Source organism: Aplysia californica, unplaced genomic scaffold (assembly GCF_000002075.1).
Source record: "Aplysia californica isolate F4 #8 unplaced genomic scaffold, AplCal3.0 scaffold00022, whole genome shotgun sequence".
Taxonomy (NCBI): Eukaryota; Metazoa; Mollusca; class Gastropoda; order Aplysiida; family Aplysiidae; genus Aplysia; species Aplysia californica.
In genome coordinates this window covers 62,901-84,231 of record NW_004797292.1, presented here as the reverse complement: position 1 = coordinate 84,231, position 21,331 = coordinate 62,901, and the positions used below count along the sequence as shown (strand labels likewise).

The 21,331-nt window shown below is 37.4% G+C and overlaps 1 protein-coding gene across 5 annotated transcripts in view; it reads right to left on the bottom strand.

The window, feature by feature from the left end:
• Positions 1-1,907: 1,907 nt before the first annotated feature.
• The window catches only part of LOC101856236 (cytosolic 10-formyltetrahydrofolate dehydrogenase), a 37,611-nt gene continuing 18,187 nt past the window's right edge, over positions 1,908-21,331 (bottom strand). For all 5 annotated transcript variants that reach the window (XM_005090796.3, XM_005090798.3, XM_013087803.2 and 2 more), the window contains 17 exons: positions 20,611-20,739; positions 19,697-19,782; positions 18,432-18,576; positions 17,906-18,025; positions 17,017-17,079; positions 16,561-16,625; positions 15,524-15,674; positions 14,089-14,159; positions 13,513-13,618; positions 13,138-13,225; positions 12,166-12,259; positions 11,491-11,689; positions 10,577-10,742; positions 9,511-9,616; positions 8,169-8,368; positions 7,646-7,732; positions 1,908-5,739 (listed from right to left, as the gene is read on the bottom strand). In XM_005090796.3, coding sequence (XP_005090853.1) covers positions 7,674-7,732; positions 8,169-8,368; positions 9,511-9,616; positions 10,577-10,742; positions 11,491-11,689; positions 12,166-12,259; positions 13,138-13,225; positions 13,513-13,618; positions 14,089-14,159; positions 15,524-15,674; positions 16,561-16,625; positions 17,017-17,079; positions 17,906-18,025; positions 18,432-18,576; positions 19,697-19,782; positions 20,611-20,739 — 1,848 coding nt within the window. In that variant the 3' untranslated portion in view covers positions 1,908-5,739; positions 7,646-7,673. The remainder of the gene's footprint in view (positions 5,740-7,645; positions 7,733-8,168; positions 8,369-9,510; positions 9,617-10,576; positions 10,743-11,490; positions 11,690-12,165; positions 12,260-13,137; positions 13,226-13,512; positions 13,619-14,088; positions 14,160-15,523; positions 15,675-16,560; positions 16,626-17,016; positions 17,080-17,905; positions 18,026-18,431; positions 18,577-19,696; positions 19,783-20,610; positions 20,740-21,331) is intronic.

Genomic DNA, 21,331 nt, shown 5'->3' with positions numbered 1-21,331 from the left:
CTGGTCTGTCAGAACAGGCGATAACACTATGCACAGTGCCCACGGAGATTAAGTTCTTAACTCCTTGACTGTGCCTCATAATGAGCGTGCAGGCGGCTAATTGAGCCAATAAATTGTGTCGGTCACAGCTATTGAGTGCAAAGAAAGGATCGATGTTCTACACCACTGCTCGCCAACAATAAATAACCATCGCCCATGTTTGTCACTCTTTAGCGACTTAAACTTTCGTACTGCTCGTCTATATCTTCGTGTACACATGTATCTTCAAAAGGGACATTAAATAACATCTGTCACCACCAGCGCGATCCCCACCGCCCAACAAATGATAATACACATAATTAGGTCTGTACCACACCGCTCACTAGAGTGCGGTACCGTCGTGTTAGTTGGCAAACACCAAACTGTTGTTGTTGTTGCTGCTGCTGCTGCTGTTGTTGTTGTTGTTGTTTTTGTTGTTGTTGTTGTTGTAATATCCCATTTTCATGTCATGCAGACAATCAATGCAGGTAATCGGAGTATACTGTGCATGAGTTGTGAAACTACAGTAAAAGAACTTGGTATAAACAGGTTTTTGGTGTTGTTGATTTTTGTCGCTTGTTGTTGTTGTTGCTATTTTGGGTTGCAGTTTTTTTTGTTTTTTATTTAATCGACGTCCTAACCGACACGATTTAGCTGATCTAGGCGGCAGGCTTCGATCCTAGCCGTCAGAGTCCATCCGGGTTGAAAGGTAATCAAAGTCCTGGCAGAAAGACGACGGAAAATATTATCCCAACCCGGGAAACGAATTCAGGTCTTCTGGTCTTCTGCGTGCGACAGCAAAGTGCATGGTGTGCGCTACTGTACAAACGTGCATGTGCATATATTATTATTTCTTTATTAAACATCAGTTCAAAGTCCCAAACAAATAATCTAATCTTAGTATTGAAAAGCTAAATTATGGTTATGCCATCACATCCTAGAATAAGGAGATGCCAGCTAGAGAAGGAATTGTTCAACTCCTTTCCCCCCGCTAGTAATACTTGCATTTATGTTGCACATATTCATGCTCTACAGAGTTTACACCATGCTCTGTGAGCTTTATAGCTATTCGTCATCAAATAATTACCACTTTTTTCTGAAAGGGATCACACATAGGTCCGCAGTAGATCTCTCGCGCCTACTGCCTACGTTTCATTCAATCACTTATTCTTGCAAGTCTCGCCGCCCCCAATGAGGGGACAATGTGACGATGAGCTACATCAAGGGCACGCTATGTCACTGACTGGATTTACATCAACACCAAAGTCCGCCTAGAATGTTCCTTCCGTCTCCTGCACACACGATATGTCACATCATAAAACGTGTACACCATCAGCTTAGGCATACTGTGAGTCAGGTAAGAGCAATGCGCCATCAATGTTGGCAATTCTTCAACTTTCATTAATTGCTTTTTTTCTGCTTTATTGCCCATTTGTTTTAGGATGGTTGGACCACTGTTATTGTTATGGCCAAGCATGTCTGTCCAGATGACAGTTATATAAAAAAAAAACTTTTTAACTACATTTACTAGCCTATACTTTATAAGAGGTCGGATTTGGGGATTTATCTTAAACCTGCTATAGCCGAAATCCTGTTACAACCGAGACTGTTATAAGAAGTAGGGCCCACTGTAGTGAGGCTAACAAATAAGTAAAAGTATTATTGAGGACTGAAGATATTCCTCCACATGTACTTACCAAGCAGGAAAAAAACAACAATTCTTTCATCGTACTTATGAAAGTTAGTTATGGTCAACGTGAAGGGAAATGCGAGAAAGTCAATGCTAACAAAATTCATAACTAAAACTTGTACTTAAAAGAGTCTACCAATAAGACTATCAAAATCAATAAAATAAACAAAGGAATAAGAAACTGACTCAAACAGCTTTTCTTCTAGATATTCCACACTTTATTCATTCCTCTATGAGATTTAATATGAGTCTCTACAAAAGCATCCTCTATGCATTGCGAGCTCAGAAACAAAGAGAAGAAACCAATAAGCAAGCATCTACATGATCATGCAGCAGTAATGAAGCCCTGAGGACACATACTCCCTGTGATCCAACTTAACGTCTATTATCAACAATATTTATGATAACTACTATTTCACACATTTAAAAAAAAAGTGAAATGGAGACCATGAGACATTTTTTTATGCTAATACATTTTTTTTGTAATGGAAAGGTGAGTTAGTGGCAAACCATTTTATTTCCTGCATTCAGATGTGAGTTTGTGAAAGACAGCTCCAACACATTAAAACTAGCAATTCAAAATAAATCAGAACTAAAATAAATTGAAGCCTCTGTAAACATCATTCCTACTACAAGAACCCATAAACAAGCAAGAAATAACAATAGCTATATAAAGTAAGCCTTTAGGTTCCAGTGTACACCGTTACACTGAACAAATCAATAAATATACTCGGCAGTTCTTTTTTAAGAAAACAGAGGACAAAAATAGGTAAAAGAAACCATTCAGTTTGCAAAATAAAAAGAGTCGTTGAGCACTTGGTACACATTTATCTTTCATGAAACGGAGAAAAACATGATAATACCTTGTATTAACACCACTGGTTAAGGCATGGCAAAGCTAAGATACCATAAACAAAAATTGCAACGATGATTAAATGCATTCACACAAAGAAAATGCCCACAATAACCAAACACAAGAGTAAAAAATAAAGCCATGACCAGTACTTCAGAAAATGCACCTATGATATAGGCCTACTGTAAATGTCGTGAAGTCGTTGCTGAATAAACAATCTATTAAAACAATATGTCCCCATTTGGACACTAGTGATCTCACTCTTTGCAAAATTCATTAGAGTTACAGAGGCAATATTGGGCTGTAGTTTATAACCAGTCACGATGAAAAGACCATGTCTTATTTGTTTTTAATACAAACAAAGAAGGATTTGGTAATAGTAACACTAAAAAACTAAAAAGAAGTAGAGTCAAGAGCATCGAAGCACCCATAACCACACACTTAAGCAAAGTCGTCAAGTATTACTGTGAAGTAAAGAACTATTCTAGTCCAACATTGTACCAAGCTGCCAGTCATCATTATGAAAGTAGAGTTGAGCCAAAGGCGAACAATTCTCACTACTTAAACGGCAACCAGAAAATAAGACATAAACCCCTTATCAACATAACTAGGATATTTCTAAGGTGGATATCTATCACATGTACCTTGTTTGAACCAAAAACGAAAATCTCGTCTGTACATAATACTTTGTTCAAAGTAACATAGTAAAGAAAATGTTGTTTACCACTTTAATCACATTTATTTCCTACAACGGATTTTGCAAGAACTTTCATCATGAGTCTTAAAAGACCCCAGCCTCAAACTATGACTCATTTTGATCTCAAAAACAAAAGATCAAATCAGTAACAAAATAAATTATAACTTTTATCACAAATCCCAAAATTAATCAAAGCATTCACAGCACTATTGGGTAATACCCTTCCTCCAACAATTACTTTTGTTAATCATTCACGTTCAATCATCATGGACTAAATCAAACCAAAGCAAAAGGTTTATAAACAGCACACTCTACTTCTCTTCATTTGTATCATTATTTCTATGAAATAAAAGACTTCATTTTTTTTCTCCCCTTGCTTCTTAGAAACAAATAGAAATTCATTTGATTTTCCAGAAAGTGACTGCAGTTCTCTATAATTTTCAAGACCTGCTAGACACTTCATTAAACATTCTATGCTACAAAGCATAGAAAAATAGTTTCATATAAATATGCTTCAAATTTTCTCTCATTAAGAGTACATTTTCACACACACAAAAAAGAGCTGCAATCGTCACGGATAAAATTAATGATTAAAAAAACAAAACAAGCAAACATATTCAGTTTTGCTACAAAGAACAGAAAAATTTCAACTTTTTAAAAAGAAAAATCAATTCTTTGTAATCTGTGCCACTAGCATTGTACCAAGAGATCTAGTCTTATTCTCACACCACCAAACACCACAAAACACACAAAACCAATAAGATGCCAAAATATCAGCTTTAAAACTGCACTAATGCTGAACAAAAAACAAAAGTAAAATCTGAAAACAGAAAAAAAGAGAAAAATACAATTTATCAGTAACACATTCTAACTGGAAAAAAAAAATCACAACAAAAACTCCTGACACGGATGTCTAAATCTCAGGTGAACCATGCCACAGAACAACCAACAGAATTCCACACAGATTTATCTTGCATGAACATTTATGACAGCCACCCTTTCAATCTGTACGTTCCATCTTTCAGAACTTTAAGGCACTGTTCTTATTAGATAGTAGTATACATACTACGTACAACAACGTTCATCTGAACATCGTATCGGTCTAATGCAAAAAAATCCATTAAAGGTGGTCACAGGTAGTCGGATGTCTTTAGTCCAGTGCAAGAGAGGAATACCACCAATTTTGTGGGTTTGGAGTCACTCACTTCTTACATTAAACATCTGGTGTCCTCTGATAAATTTCAATTCATGCACTTTCACTTTCACTAATAAAAACAAAAGCTGTTTTTAAACCTTTATTAAAAAATTTTAAAACACAATGTACCCATTTTTAGGATCGGACATTTGTATATATGTGGACAATTAAGTAAGAGACATTTATACATCTATATACACATATAATATGTACATTAACCGGGCATTTGAGCTTGGAAAAAAATTAAATTGTCTATTGGGTTCCTTCAAATCCCAGCCAAGGTAGGAAAATAAAGTCAGGCATGAAAGATTCCTTGTAAAAGAAAATCTTATCTAGGCAATATCTGCACCAGTCTTTCTAAACAAAACACAGATGACTATATCATTGTCAGACTCAGCAATTTAGGTTAAAATGGGGAAACGCTTCAAATCAAAATCGTTACACAAGTTTCCATAAGGCCCTGGGGTCTGTTCCATAGATAAGGTGCTTGCAAAGCAGATAATTTACTTGTCATTTCCTTCAAACACTGGAATCTAAAGAATATAGTTCTTTATTCTGACTTGAACATTTGGGAGTTCATTGGACTCCTGAAAACAACAATGAGTTGAGGCCACTAGAAGGTGGAAAGGAATCTGATGCCAGTGGCTTTGTAAAGAATTTTCATTTCATGAAATACAGCCTCAACAGTCCTGGCACGCTTTGTGCAGTCTGTCGTGGATGGCAACAGTAAAGTGCCAACAATGCAGTAGGCAGAATATGTCAATCTCTTTGTTTGTTTACGATTCAGCAGGTGGAACATTATAGCAAACGGAAAATATCTACAAGATTTTTAGTCCAGCTCTCGAGTCAAATGTATGGGTTTTCAGTAATATAACTCTGGAACCATAAATCATAAGAAAACTTTTGCCTAGATATTTCAGCTATGGCTCAGACTTCTGAGTCGGGAGAAGACAAAACTGAACATTGATCACACCGGTGTAAAGGCTTCAACTTCAAGAGCAACTTTAGACATTTTCTTTAACCCGAAATAAAAACCTTAAGTCTTTAAAACTTTTATGCAAAGCTTCTGTACCTTTTCATGGGCCATAAATGTGTAAAGTTGTTTTTTTTAAACTCAAAATGCCCACTGTCAAAACAAAGTTTACATTATCCATATTTTCAGACATTCACAAGCATACCTCACAAAACAAACAATACTATATGTTAAAAAAATAAATCTTAATTTGAAAGGTAATGCTAAACAAAGAGTCTGTTCCGCGTGGTGGAGATGGCAAACTTTCTGTCATCTGTAAGGAAACAAAATTTAGTTAATCAATATTATTCAAGGATGTGAAATTTCAAGAGCACAATGATAAACAGAAACATGTTCATTATCAAATCAATATGAATTTTTCTGTCAGACTGTTCTTATCAATCACTTTCTACAAAATTTGGGATTATCTGAGGATTGACAGAAATTCACTCGTACCAATTTCTAAACCAATCACGAAATGTACACAAAGCAGGCAAACATAAAGAGAAAAAAAACAAAGACCATATAGCAAAAGTTTACATCAGTGCATCATTCATTTTGTTTCCACTCTCACGTATAATAAAAATAGTACTATATGTGTAAAAGTACTATAAGTGTTCAAGACTAAACGTTTTCTTTTCGGGATATAGAAAAAAAATATGGTTGCTTTTGAAGCCTTAACACCAGTGTCATCTAGGTTCACAAATTAGAGGGGAGTCATTCAAACGAGGCTTCAATAATTAGAAATGATCACACCAAAGAAAGAAGTCTGCAAGCTGTGCACACCTACAAGTGAAAATGAAGTTTTTAAATGCCCAAAATGAGGCAAACTCTTCTCTGCCAGAATTGGTCTTACTGTCCACTGCTGATGCCACAAGCCATCTTAATCCTTATATTCTTCTATTTCATTAAAAAAAAATATTCTCATCTGCAGATGCTCTTGTAATCATCAGACTCAGACGGTGGAACTATTATATTACAACTATGGAATTATCTTCATACGAAAATTATACAAATGCAAATGTTCAAATCTAAGGAGAGGTTGTCATTTTTCAGAAAAAAAAGCAGGAGAAAGACAATAAAGGTTAAAAGTGACAGATACAACACCAATTATATTATTTGCTTAAAGTGCATCTCTACATAATAACATATTCTGTTATCCTTTGCATATTGACGGAGGCAAGCACAAAATGGCAAAGTTTTGGATCTTAAAAAAAAAACAACCCAAAAACCTTTCCAACATTTTCAAAATCTAATATTTCAGGATACAACTCTTCATCAGGTGTACATGGGCATAAAACCTTCGAAGCAAAATGAAAGTCTTCAAACAGTCTTCAAGTCCTATTAAATAATTGGTGTACTGTAATAGAAACAAACACCTTTACAGCTCACAAAAATAAGTTTTTTCAGAAGTAGCCCCCTAACTACGGACACCACTGACATGACTCCTCAGGTTCTTACTTACAATAACCATTTTACTTAAAGTTTTAGTACGGGTTTAAAAGCACTTGCAACAAAATTAAGCCAGTAATATAAGTGCTGAAGATCAGACATGTTACAAGAAAGTAACATATAAAGCAAAGAACAAGGAGAGATAAGGATGATAGAGGTTGATACGAAAGAATACGCAAACCAAACTAGAACACCCATCAACCACCCACACAACTGTCTGTCATTTAGTCAGGACAAACAACAAAAAAACGAGAAATCAAACCATAAGTGTCATGACCATATGGACAGGTGTAGTTATTGGTATCATCTGAAAGCTGATTTAGTTGCCTTGCTCCCAATGAAAAGAATATCCATCAAAGTTCTTAAGATGTTTATTGCTGAAAGAAGTGAGGTCACCTGGTTTCAGTAGTGAAAGTAGCGAGAAAATGGCCCCCAAAGTTTGGTAGCTCCAATAGCTAAAGAGTCCTTGAAAACAGAAAAATGACATATTTTGAGCCTTAAATCAATGCTTTTCAGAGAAATTCACATGGAAATGTGTTTTTACACGGACATAAAAGAGGTTGAGCCCCCCCAAAAAATTCGATAAAAATGTCAAAACTTTAGGAAAAATGCCTATTTCTCCAATTTCTGCATTTTGACCAGCGCCTGATTTCACCACGCTGCTTCCCATATTTTATAGGACTGCTCTGATAACATCAAACACAATTAACTCCTTACTTTGAACTTACGTCTGAGTTAGATTATGAGTTCTTGGTCTTAGCTGTACTCCATGGTGACAGTCTTGGTCTTGAGATACTCATTGAGGGCATCTTCACCTGAAGTGCACAGATAACACAGAAAAAAAATAAAGCATACCATTCCTCGCATCTAGACCTAGCACTTTATCTTCTTTTGTAAGCATACCTGATGTTATCTAATGTGCACCTCACAGTATAGCAGCACAATAGCAGCAACATTTTGCTAGGAACAGAAGAGGATGGCGCTAACATACAAAAGAAATAGAAGATGCAGACCACACTAGATTTTCCTTGATAAATATTGCACTGAACAACTTACTAAAATTGTAGAAATCATGACATAATCCTACAACATACTTTTCTGTCTTTCCAAAGCAGCCGTATAGAAATCGATGCAAATATAAAGTAATGTCAACACATAACCTTGAAACAGAACAGAGAAAAGAAGCAATTAAAACAACTGATTTCCAAGAAATAAAATACCCCTATTCTCTTGGAGCAAATAAATAGTTACCCAAATCTTTCCCAAAGCCGGACTGTTTGAATCCACCAAAGGGAGCTGCCACATCAGTCTTGTTGTAAGTGTTGATGAACACCGTGCCAGCCTGCAGATTGTCAGCCACTCGCATGGCCTTGTCAATGTCTTTGGTGAACACACCGGATGCCAAGCCAAACTCAGTGTCATTGGCACTGCGGAGCATGCCCTCTATGTCTCTGTGGCAACAATGACAAATATGTGTGAAGACAGGGAGAGGGAGTGGAAGAGAAGGGAGAAGGAGATAGAGGGAGAGGGAGTGGAAGAGAAGGGAGAAGGAGATAGAGGGAGAGGGAGTGGAAGAGAAGGGAGAAGGAGATAGAGGGAGAGGGAGTGGAAGAGAAGGGAGAAGGAGATAGAGGAAGAAGGAGTGGAAGAGAAGGGAGAAGGAGATAGAGGGAGAAGGAGTGGAAGAGAAGGGAGAAGGAGATAGAGGGAGAAGGAGTGGAAGAGAAGGGAGAAGGAAATAGAAGGAGAAGGAGTGGAAGAGAAGGGAGAAGGAGATAGAAGGAGAGGGAGAGGGAGGGGAAGAGAATGGAGAAGGAGATAGAAGGAGAGGGAGAGGAAGAAAAGGGAGAATGAAATAGAAGGAGAGGGAGTGGAAGAGAATAGAGAAGGAAATAGAAGGAGAGGGAGTGGAAGAGAAGGGAGCAGGAGATAGAAGGAGAGGGAGTGGAAGAGAATGGAGAAGGAGATAGAGGGAGAGGGAGTGGAAGAGAATGGAGAAGGAGACGATAGAAGGAGAGGGAGTGGAAGAGAATGGAGAAGAAAATAAAAGGAGAGGGAGTGGAAGAGAAGGGAGAAGGAGATAGAAGGAGAGGGAGTGGGAGAGAAAGGAAAACAAGGCAGAAGGAGAGGGAGTAGAAGAGGAGCAGGGAGACGGAGAGAGATAGAATGAGAGAGAGGGGCTGAGTGGAAGAGAAAAAGGGAGAATAAGACAGAGGGAGAGGGAGTAGAAGAGGAGCAGAGAGGAGATAGAGGGAGTGTGAGTAGAACAGATTGGAGAAGGACAAGAGAGGAAGGCACAGTAAAAAGTTATGCTTTGTCAAACTGAAACAAAAATATGACTTGAATGTTTAATAACATTAACAAACAAAATGTTGTTTGAAATTAACCACCTTTGCTATCAGATCAATAAAAAATCTAACAATGTAATAAAAATATCCAAAATATAATTTCCACATTTATCCGGAACTAAAAAGCAATAGAGACTTCAAAACCAACCTGTTTGCCTGGCACTGTAAGTAAAAAACCAAAGTGAAGTACAACATAATCATTTTCTTACATAAATCCTTTAAATGTCACACACTTGTGGACTTACCCATCAATGAATTTAGTGATGATCATGACTGGCCCAAACGACTCCTCCTTGGCAATCATCATGTTGTCCTGCACATCAGTGAACACGGTGGGTTCAAAGAACAAACCTGATCAGAGAAAGAAACAAGATGGAGGATACCGCTACTGAGCACATTCTGCTCTCATTGTGAAAGTGAAGGGGAATTTACAAACAATTCCCCCTCAGACTCAGAAGAAATAAATATTGGAGCAACCTTGGGTAGGGAAACCCAAAACTCTACAGGAGCTTTGAGAACCTGCGGCCAACATCAGCCTTCACACTGGAGACTAGGATGTCCATTCAGAGATTAACAAGAGAAAGAAGAACAATTCAAAAACAGAAGAAATGACCTCCCCTCTGGTGGAGCATCCCTCATACAACGCAGCTGCATTGGCATTAAACGAGACATTTTTATCTCTTCACTTGATGCATCTTCCAGCCACTTCTCTTTTAAGCTGAGCTATCAATTCAAGACCTAGCCTCTCCCCACTACCTGAGGGTCAAGGTTCCCTTTTGGAAATGACATCCTTGGGTGTCAACTAGGGAATTCCCATCATTAAAAAAAACAGCGGCACTTTATTCTAAATGGATATGCATGCAAAAACCAGATAACCAACATTTACAAGACAGCTGCAATAATCACTCTGTACTGAACTTTAACAACTGATGATTAGAACTGAAACAATAAAAATAATATAGTGATTAGTGTTCTTATCCTCTGACTAATACATTCTTATCCAAAGCTAACGCTGGTCAGCAAATCTTTGAAGACATCATCTTCATTGCTAGAAACAAAACATGAGCTTCCCAATCACGCATGGGATCAGACATGAATTCCAAGATATAGAGATCAACTTCATAAGCTGAAAAATAACATAATACCATTATCTAAAAACAACACAACAAACATTGTAGCGCTCATATCACTGTGAACTGAAATCAAACTCAGAACCTTTGTCGAATTATTCACAAAAATCTTTAACTTTAATAAAAAACAAAAACACATAGTACTAGCCAGTCCTAAATGACAGCCCATGCCTGTGCTCACCTGGCCTCTTCACCTGTCCTCCACCCCGTACCAGAGTCGCCCCTTCTTTGATACCTGTGGCACAGTACTCCACAAGCTTCTCCATGTGGGCTCGGTGGTTCTGGGGCCCGTGGTCAGTGGAGCGGTCAAGCGGGTTGCCAATCTTCATCTTATCAACTTCCACCAGCTACACACATGGGAAAGAAACAACAAAGCGGACACTTTATAGATAGCTAAAACTTTTTTAAACAGATATTGACATTTTATAAAGAAAGCATTAAGTCCACACAAAAAAACAAAGCTCATCCCTGATACAAAATGGCTTATTTCTTTTAAAAACATATAAACTCAAACTATACATGTGAAAGCATATGCCAACTTTTGCGGCAAAAAAAACAAACAAGTGTAAATGTATAGTTCTTAGACCCCAATCAAAACTTCAAAGAAAACAACAGAATCCGAGAAAGACATTTTATTATGCCTAAAATAAGCTTTCTATAGCTCAATTAATCACTGCAAAGCGAATAGAGAAGGTAAAAAAAGGAAAGTATTTGGATACACATAGGTGTCAAATTTCAGGTAAAACAAAAAATTTGAGAGAATGTGTGCTGATGAGGACGTAGAGAGCGAAATTTGTTTGTCATCATTATTATTAAAACATAGATTGTGAAGCGCATAGAGCTTGCTGTTGAGCGGGGATTTGCGCTATACAAATGCTATCTATTATTATTATTATTATTATTATCAGTCTTAGATATTAACCTAGTTTTCTCTTTCCTTTGCTTTCTCTAGATTTGTTGAGAAACATCACAACAAATACTTAAATAAACAGTGCCACTATATAAAAGGGACATGGTAGCGCCACCAAAAATATCCATTATTTGTTCATACTGACAACTCTATGGCATGACCACTACAACGTTCAGCCAACTCACCACTCGGCGTAAAAACTCATCGTGTATCGACTCCTCCACAAACAGCCTGCCTGCCGCAATGCAATTCTCTCCTTTGTTGAAAAAGACAGCTCCGCAGCCTAGCCTCACAGCCTTGTCAAGGTCACAGTCGCTGAAGATGACCAGTGGTGACTTGCCGCCCAGCTCGAGAGATACTTTCTTCAAGTTTGACTTTGCACAACTGTTAGGACAAATGAGAAAATACAAAATTTTCGCAACAAACTATATCAGCAGTAGAAATACTTCAGCAACCCTAAATGAGAACAACCTGTCTCCCTGATACCAGAGGTAATAGGTTACATATGTATGGACAAGAACAACCTCAAAAATATAGAACCAGTGACAACAACAAAAGTATGACAATGCAAGAAAAGTTTTTATTCATTATACTTTCTTTCATACAGCATAGAACTCTGCATCAAGGGAAAATGTATGCATATTCAAAAACAAAATAAGTATGCGAAATAGGTTATGAGCCTCCATTTGTAATTGAAAGATGAAAAGACAAACGATTTTTCCATAATCTGTAAACTGAGCTTTCTGAGAGTTGACCACTAAAAGACCCATACCATCAATATCCGCCTTTCACAAAACAAATTAGCCTTGAACAAATATTCAGCTCTTTATTCCGTTACAAAAAAAAAGTGCAGGCCTCACCTGGCCATGATGGTTTTCCCCACTGGTGTGGAGCCAGTGAAGCCCAGCTTTCTCACATCGGGATGGTCAGACAAGGCTTGACCAACAAGGGAACCTGATCAGATGACAGACAACATGTGAAGACACTTTTCTGTGAAGAAACAATATCCCGGCAGATAGACAGAAGACAAACTTTGTCACTTGGGAGTCTAACTCCTGTCTTCTTAGTGCTATGGCAAAGAACCTAACCACTTCATCACACAGTAGCCAGCAATGTGAAGACACAGTGGCTAAAAGAACAACTTTCTTGTAACTAATGTAACTACGTCAGGTAGAAGAATGTCAGAGATATCTATTATAGCTTTGTAATTAAACAGCAGCGGTACTCTGGAGAAAAATGAGAACATGGATTTGCAGAATAAAATGATTTATCTAAAAATCTATATCAATTTTTTTTTTTTTAACAATAACAAATTGCAAAATAAAAAACAAGGGAAATACAGCAAATGGTGGATAAAATTCAGCACTTACAACTAAGCAATGAAGAACTAAAAAGTGACTTAAAAGTTTATTCCATCAAAATATTGGGTGATCAAATTTTGTAGCAAGAGATATACGGACGACAGGCTAGAACAAGGAGAAACTCAGCCTCAAGATAACATTGTAAAAATGTGCAACAAGAGGATAGGCTTTCCTGAACTCACAGAAAGTGCGACATTCTATTCAAGATGGGTCTGAAATTCTTGTCCTTCTTAGATAAGTGTGTCTTGCAGAAGGACTAGGTGCTCAGTATCAGGAGAGTTCATGCTAATAGGCAATGCACATTAGCATCATCGGTTCGGTTTAGTTTGGTTTTATGGGTTTAGGACTGTCCACATTGTCCTCCTCAGAAGGGACAAAACTGAGAATGACCTTCAGTAACGAATCGTTTGTTTTCAAGGCTAGGCATTGGGAAATCAGTTTGGGAGGTTGGTCTATTTATAAATAAAATACCTGAGCCTGGTAAAATATTAATGACACCAGGTGGGAAGCCAGCCAGCACAGTGAGCTCTGCAAACTTCAAGGCAGTCAGAGGGGTCACCTGCGAGACAACAGAAAACAAAGGCCAAGGGTGAAAGTTTTCAGATCTCATAGTGAAAAAAATTAGAAAAAGATTTTTAAGCAAAAGACAGTTCAAGACAAAAGCAAAGGTTTATCGCTGACAGTTTTTTTTAGTACATGACAATATAATACTGCCAGAGCCTGTTAATATAAGTTCGCATGCTGAATAAATCTTATGCATACTCCTACTCCTCAAGCTCTACCAACTACTACTAACATTATCTATGACGACAGGAAAATACACTCTAGACAGGGGGCAGGGCTCACCATTGCAGGTTTGAGTACTACAGTGTTTCCAGCAGCCAGGCACGCAGCCATCTTCCAGGCCAACATCATGAGAGGGTAGTTCCAGGGCACCACGATACCGCATACTCTGAAAATCAGAAGGAATCACACAAACCTCAGAAAACACATTGTATCTTCTTTTTAGTGATAACCATTGTCAAACATTTACAAACAGGAAGGAAAACTTACGGTGTTGAGCAGTTCACATTTCAACTGCTTTGTGTTAGACACGACCATACATCATTTTAAAAAGTGACCTACAACAGAGTCTTATATTGAGCAATTGATTTCTTTTAATCCAGGATGAAGAGACTTAATACATTTAAAAAATCTGTTCTACCTGTCCCCATCTATTCTACATTCAAAAGGAGACGTAGTTTTCAGAAAAGGAAACTGGTTATTTTTTGTGGTCATGACTTGTGAACATACTGAAAATTGATTTGCTGAAAGTTGTTCTTGTTGCAAAAGGGAAAGTACCCATCCATCATTTGCTTCATCAGAACATAACAGAATGCAGGTATACAAATATGCAGCGCAGGACAGGACATTTCTTCTCACCCGATGGGTTCCCTCTTGGTGAACGTGAGATTTCTGCTTGGCCGGGCATTGTTGATGGGAATGGTTTTTCCCTGAAGAGAAAGGACCGTGTATTTGTTAATATCAACTGATCGACTGCTGTCAATAAGAGTTCTTGCACAACGTTCAGTACATGAGCAGCCGAAGAGAGCTCTGTTCTAAATTCGATCACAAGTACGTGGGTATGTGAATGTAAAAGGGGAACACCTGCAGCTGGTGTTGAAATAGCCCGCTCTCACTATCACACTGTAGAAATGTTTGATGCAGAGTCAGAAGTTTGAAAGTTTCCTCCAGCTGAATCAATTATTTTGTGTTTGCATGAACAGAGCTCAAGAAGTAATAATAATACAAGAGCAATTATGTCTCAGTGGTTCACACATTTCCACACATATATACTGTGCCTATGAGCCGCAGACAGCGGTGCGGCCACATTCGTTTACGACGACTTTGACATCAAATTACTTTTCAGCAAATGCCCAAAACAGGTCTTTTATACCGGAAGTTCATTCATTAGATGAAAAACTATCAAAATAGGTCTGCTAGTTTCAATTTAATGACCCATTTAATGACATTTTTGTCATTTTTACATTTAGCACCAAAAAAGGGCCCCGGCCTAGTGGGTTTACCCCCCCTCGGAGATAAAGAGTTAAAGGACCTCTTGCACTGTTAAACAAATCCTTTTAACGTTTTCAAGCCTAATTCCACAAAAATCCAAGAAAGCCTAGTTCAACAAAATCCAAGACCTAAATTGAACTGCAATGTATGAAACGTATTCGAGACTTTAAACATTTAAATAGACCATCGAAATGAATCACAACCTTGATCTGACCAAACATCCATGAGACGCCAAGAATGGAAAAAATTTGCAATTAATTTCTGATGCTGCCTGTGAATACTTGTCTTTGACAATTTTTTACCAAGATATTGAACAATGGCTTCCAAAAATGCACTTTTTGCATGCTGTAAAAGACATTTCCAGTCTTACTCCTTGTGCATTTCACATTTCATCTGAATGTTCCCACCACACATCCTCTTTCAAAACATAGCTAAGCTATCTGACAATGCTTTTTTCTTCTTCATTAAACATACAGAAAAGTTTTGCACTTTGGGGAAAATATATCAGGCACAAAGCAAACTTATTGGGGTTTTTAAGACTCGCATGGACAGACTGAAGGAACATCTTCACTTTTGGAGACTTGTCTCTAAGCTGCAAATTAAACCTCACATTCTCAGTTACTACATGATATGTCTGTTATTCTTAGAATTCATGTCTATTCTTTTTAACAGTTTGTCCCCGACCGTACACTTTGCTTCCTTTTCTCTCATGGCTTTTACGGCAACACACACACCCGCGTGAGCACAAACACAGACACACACACACACACACACATTCACACACATACACAGACACACAAACCTGTATCTTGTCACACCAGCCAGCAAAGTATCGGAAGGTCTGTATGGACATGCCCACGTGTGTCTTGAGAGCCAGGGTGTAGACAGCTCCAGAGTCCAGACTCTCTATGGTAGCCAGCTCCTCCTGGTGTTCCTCCATCAAGTCCGCCAGCCTTCAGAGAGGGGAGGGGGTGTTTGTGGGGGGGGGGGGGGGGGGGGGGGAGAGAGACAATACAGACCACTCTTATCTTACGTATCACATGTTGTGGAAATTTCCTTTTCTAACCATGTTTACAAGCAAGTATACAACCACGGAGTAGTAACAACTTCCCTGAATGCAGAAGGTTGAAATATGTCTAGCAACATCAGTGTGACAACTTTGAGACAGGTTGTTACTGAGGTTGCAACTTCTATAAGGGTAAAACGTCCCATTAATTTCTACTCACAGATGTACAAGAGTGATGCATAAATTTTAAGACATATTATCTGTGCCTTCTTTGTTAGTTTCTTTCTTTCTTTCTTCATTCAACTTATGCTGACTCTGAGCCACTTGTTTCATCTACAAAATGACCTGGCTGTGTCCAGAAGGATGCTTAACTCATGCCCGAAAAATATCCACCCCAAAAGAGACCACTAACTGTTCACTTGTCACCTCAAAGCTTAGGAAAGCAAAGATCAAACAATGGCAAACTGTCTCTTCTATTACACAAAAAGTTATCCTTTGATATATCACCCAGTTCTTTGGAAGGTCATTAGAAAACGTTCATAACTGAAGAGATATAAATCTGTTCTTGATGCTCTTATTATCAAAAGCCGTCAATTTTACAACACAGACATTTTTTTGTGTTAAAATTGGTCAATAGTATCAAAACAAGTCTCTTTCAAAAGCAAATATAACTGTCTCGGAGTACGAGGTTTTTCCAATGGGCACCATTCTATCTAAACAGGCCGGTGCTATTTGTTCTACAAAGATTTGTTGTTCAGTTGTGATGACGCACACAAGGAAACAGCAGTTGCAGAGATACTAGCCAAAATTTCATTTCAAAGATATGAGCTCACCTGTACATGAGCTGCCCTCGGTCACGGGCATTCATTTTCCCCCACTCTCCTTCCTCAAAGGCTTCCTGTCAGAGTTGAGAAATAGAAAACATTAGACACTTAACATTTCACAAACATCTGAAGAAAACTGAGGATATTATAGACAGAGAAAATAAAGAAACACAGTCACTTCCATTATCTAAAGCAAAGCATAAAATCAGACGGGTAAAAACTAAGAGTAAGCGATATGTACCTCAATGAATCACAGAGTTAGCGATATGATATACACTCACATACTGTGCCAGAGAAAAAACTCCAGTTTGGAACAGTTCAATACACAAATAAACAGTAAAATGCTTTTTAGATGATATACACTCACATACTGTGCCAGAGAAAAAACTCCAGTTTGGAACAGTTCAATACACAAATAAACAGTAAAATGCTTTTTAGACCTTACGCATTTTGCTTATCACTGACCTTTGCTGCCTCTACAGCTCTGTTTACATCATCCTTGGTGGCTTTGCTGACTTGGCATATCACCTGCAGGGAAACAGGAGGAAGGATAAAGCATTCTATATCTAAGTTTGGCCTAACCGATTTATGCAAATAAAGCTTAAAGCATTCTATATCTAAGTTTGGCCTAACCGATTTATGCAAATAAAGCTTAAAGCATTCTATATCTAAGTTTGGCCTAACCGATTTATGCAAATAAAGCTTAACAAAGTCAGAATATGAATCACAAAAGCAATTGAACATAGCAGTTCTTTACTTTTCTTTTTTTATAAGGGAGGATGGGGAGGGGGGGTTTTTTGTTCTGTTTTTTTTTTTTTCATTTGTTAACATAACTTTTAACTTGACAAAAACAGATAATCTGACCCAATGGTTAGAGGGAAAAAAGAAGGGAGAGTACAAAATCTAAATATCACACATGACACGTATTTCAAACAGTAGATGGCCATGAACATTTTTTACATTTTGATGGAGTTGCATATTCCCTTCAACACAATGGGAAGAACCCAAATAATCTCCCAGTCTAGTCAGTCTCTAAACTTACGAGAAATGACCAGAGCAATCATGCAGGCTCAAGATCTGATGGGACACAGAACTATCACATTTAGAACCGGAAAGTTGAAGAAATTGTGGTATTTCATCATTGGTAAAACATTTTTGTTTAGGAATCAAAAGAATGAAATCTTCTACAACACCCTCAATCCCTCAAAAATGTTTTGTTTCTTTTGCTAATTATATTAAAGGAAAGTTTTCTATGTGGTGTTACAAAAAGTCTTTTCCCTACCACTGTTCAACTGTTTCGCAAAACTTTAGACCAAACTGACCAAAATCAACAAAACACAAAGAAAGAACTTACAGACTCATCAGCAGGGTTGACCGTGTTGTAAGTCACACCGTCGGAGGCATCCATGAACTCGTTATCAATGAACACTTGATGAGGGAAGCTCAGTTTCATTTTGTTGGCCTCTATCTCAACCTGTGGACAGTCACCGTCACATAAAGTCTGTGATTTCACTGTTGGAAATTTGCAACAGAGAGAACAGTAACAAAAAAAAAAATCAAAAGGATTAGGCAGAAAATATTCAGCGAACAAAAAGACAAAACAAAAAATGTTACATTCAGAACACAATTAAATACAAACCAACCAAAGATCAAACGATGCGTTTGTTTGAGTAAACAAAAGCATGATTGTCATTTAATGTAGGGAAAGAGCAAGATTAATAGACATAAACAACAGATGGAAAAAAAGTCGTCTTGAAAGGAAAGTTTCACAGATTTAAAAATGAATAATTGAAGTAAAAATAAAGAAACCACTCTAATGAGATGGAAACAACATGTTTCTCTGAGTTCGCTCCATTCAACTGTTCTTGATAAAGACTTACAGCATCAAATGTGAATGGCTCTTTGTCTTCAATGCCACGACCTCTCTTGATGACACACATGACCAGGTCCTCAAACACTGTGTTCATGTACACGTCCTCAACGACCACTTTCACATCACATGTCTCTTTGATCTCCTCCACCAAACTGGGAAGGGGAGGGAGACAAACAACTCAAATAAAAAATATGTCAAAAACATGATTGTTCGACATGCGGACAAAAATGAGTCACATCTCGAGTGAAGATATCAGTCGAAAATTGTTACAGGGGTCAAATTTGTAGATTTTCAACTGATGCCGTTTTCTTCAAGTTTAACATGTCTTTCATTATTTCATACAAATATAGTGTACAAACTCAACCTGTAAATTAGACTAATGAATATCAATAGGGCTAAAATCGAAGTAGTAACTTATTTTGTCCTCACACTCAATCTTGTTTAATGCCAACTTCTCATAAAAAACTAGTCCGTGTAATTCAAAGTGAGCTTCATATGTGTCATGATGTGGTGGAATCAGGCGCTCTTCAATTTTTGGGCATATAGAGTCATTGGTATCATCTTAAAAGTTATTCATTTGCTTTGCTTTCGATGAAGAAAATATCCATTTACCTTGAATAGAAGTTGAGATATTTGCAATTGAAAGAGATGGGGTTGCCTGGTTTCAGAAGTAAAATTATCAAGAAAATGGCCGCCAAAGTTAGGTGATTCCCATAGCTTTGGAGTCCTTGGACACGGCCTTTTCCACTTTTGTGCCTTTAATCAATGTTTTTTCATAAAATTCACACATAAAAGTGTTTTTGAATGAACATGCAAGGTGTTGAGCCAAAACACAAAATTTCGAAAAACATGTCCAAACAGGCCAAAAAATGCCGATTTCTAGGATTTCATTATTTTGACGAGCGCCTGATTTCAACACGATGCCTCACATATGATTCTGTTGATCAGGTTGTAGCTTCAAACCTATTAAAGAACGGTGGCACTCTAAAATCCAGGTTCCAAACAATCCTCTAAACAATAATGATCTTGGCATCATACAAATGATCCAACAAAAAAATTAGTGATTAAAAAATATCATACGTTGAGAGCCAGTCGCAAAAATTAAACTTGGGTCTGCACGATAAAATCTGATGAAACCTGATCTGTGACATGGACATTTTTTCAAATGACAATCCTTTAAAAATGACACTTTTGACAACTGACGGGACAAAGAGAACAGAGGAAGGACAGGCAGGACAGGATTGACAAGCACGAATCCAGACATTTGCTCACCGTACTACATCCATTGAACCTGCCCCTGCTTTGAAAAAGTCCAGGCTGTCCTCGATCTCTGTGTTCAAAATTCCTTTCCAGACACTCTGGGGCACAAGAAGAAGTATAATAATGTTTAGACTCGTTTGATATTCCAAATCAAAGGTCAAGACATTAAAAGCATGGCAACTTGAGAAAAAAAAGGTTTTCTTCTAAGAACTTTCAACAAGGCCATATTACATAAAAAGTTTCCTATCTGAAATACATTGGCTTGAGAAAAGCAAAAAAATAATATAACTGTTGATGAACAGAATTTCTCTGCACTCATTCACTGTCCCGATTCTCTGTGGTATTAAAATATGTTTACTTATACACCAAACAGTATCGAAATTAAATTATAAGTAAAAGTTTCTCCTTAATAACTCTTTCATCAAATCTTTTTTTTTTTTTTTAAATACACGTTTTCAAGGTTCAAAATTAATGTTACTTTTCATTAATGAGTTACAAAATGCATACCTAAAAAACCTGTTAAAAATATTTACGCAGAAAAGCAAATGATGGGCATCAGGAAAAGGAGACAAAGAGATTGTGCTCATATATGATGGCTCCGTAACGAAATCTGTAAAACAAAACAGGTACGCTTAGCTTTCTAACAAACGGCCAGAGGCAAGCAGGACTATACCCTCCACAGACATATAAGCCTGTTTGTCATGAATACATTGTTATCTTCTTGGATATCATGCTTAACTGAGGAGTGGGAGATCCCATTAAAATTCTGATAAAGGCATTCTTTCAGAACACTCCACAAACTTTAATAAGCCATATCAGAGACTGACTTTAAATCTAAGTTCCTGCATCTCATATAAATTTTCTGTGCTGAAAGGAGTGTAAAAATCATACCAAACTATACCCTTCCCCACACAACCATGCCTCACCTTGAGAGTGACCCCCATCTGAACTTCTTCAGGGGTCAGCTCCAACTTCTGAGTAGATGCATCCTCCTTGCCAAACTTGGAGGCCGGCACCATCTTGCCAGACTGATGCTGGACATTGGTCACATTCAACTGGAGAGAACACATCATGGGAGATCAATTTTCTTCTGATTAATAATGAACTCAGTCATTCCCTAATTATTAAAAATGTTTGGAGAAAATTTTGCTTGAATCTTAAAAGAAAAACAAAACAAGTGAAAGAAAATATATGTACAAATTCAAATAAAATATCAGCCAATTTACACAGGAGAACATGACTTGTGCCAGCAATATATATACAGCCAACAAAAGTAGGTACAATGAATTGTCATCTCATGAATGTTTCAAGAAGTTTTTTAGCCAAATATACTCAGATGTCATAACAAATATCACTTACTTCCATTTGCTAGATCTTGGGTAAGTGCATAAATTGCAGATTTGAATGGTTTGTGATTAAGTTAAACAAAACCAATAATGGGATAAAGATCACAAGAGCCAAAGTAAAGTAAATTGCAGAAAAATAACTATAGGTTTTGACAAGCTTAAGCCAAAGAAGTAAAAAAGCTTAAGAAGGTTTCATGACATATGAGACAACCATTTTTAAAATCAAAATGAAAGGAAAAGGAAAACCTATAAAAAAGCTTTCTTTTATCAGAAAAGATAATCAACATTTTTTCCGTTTCGC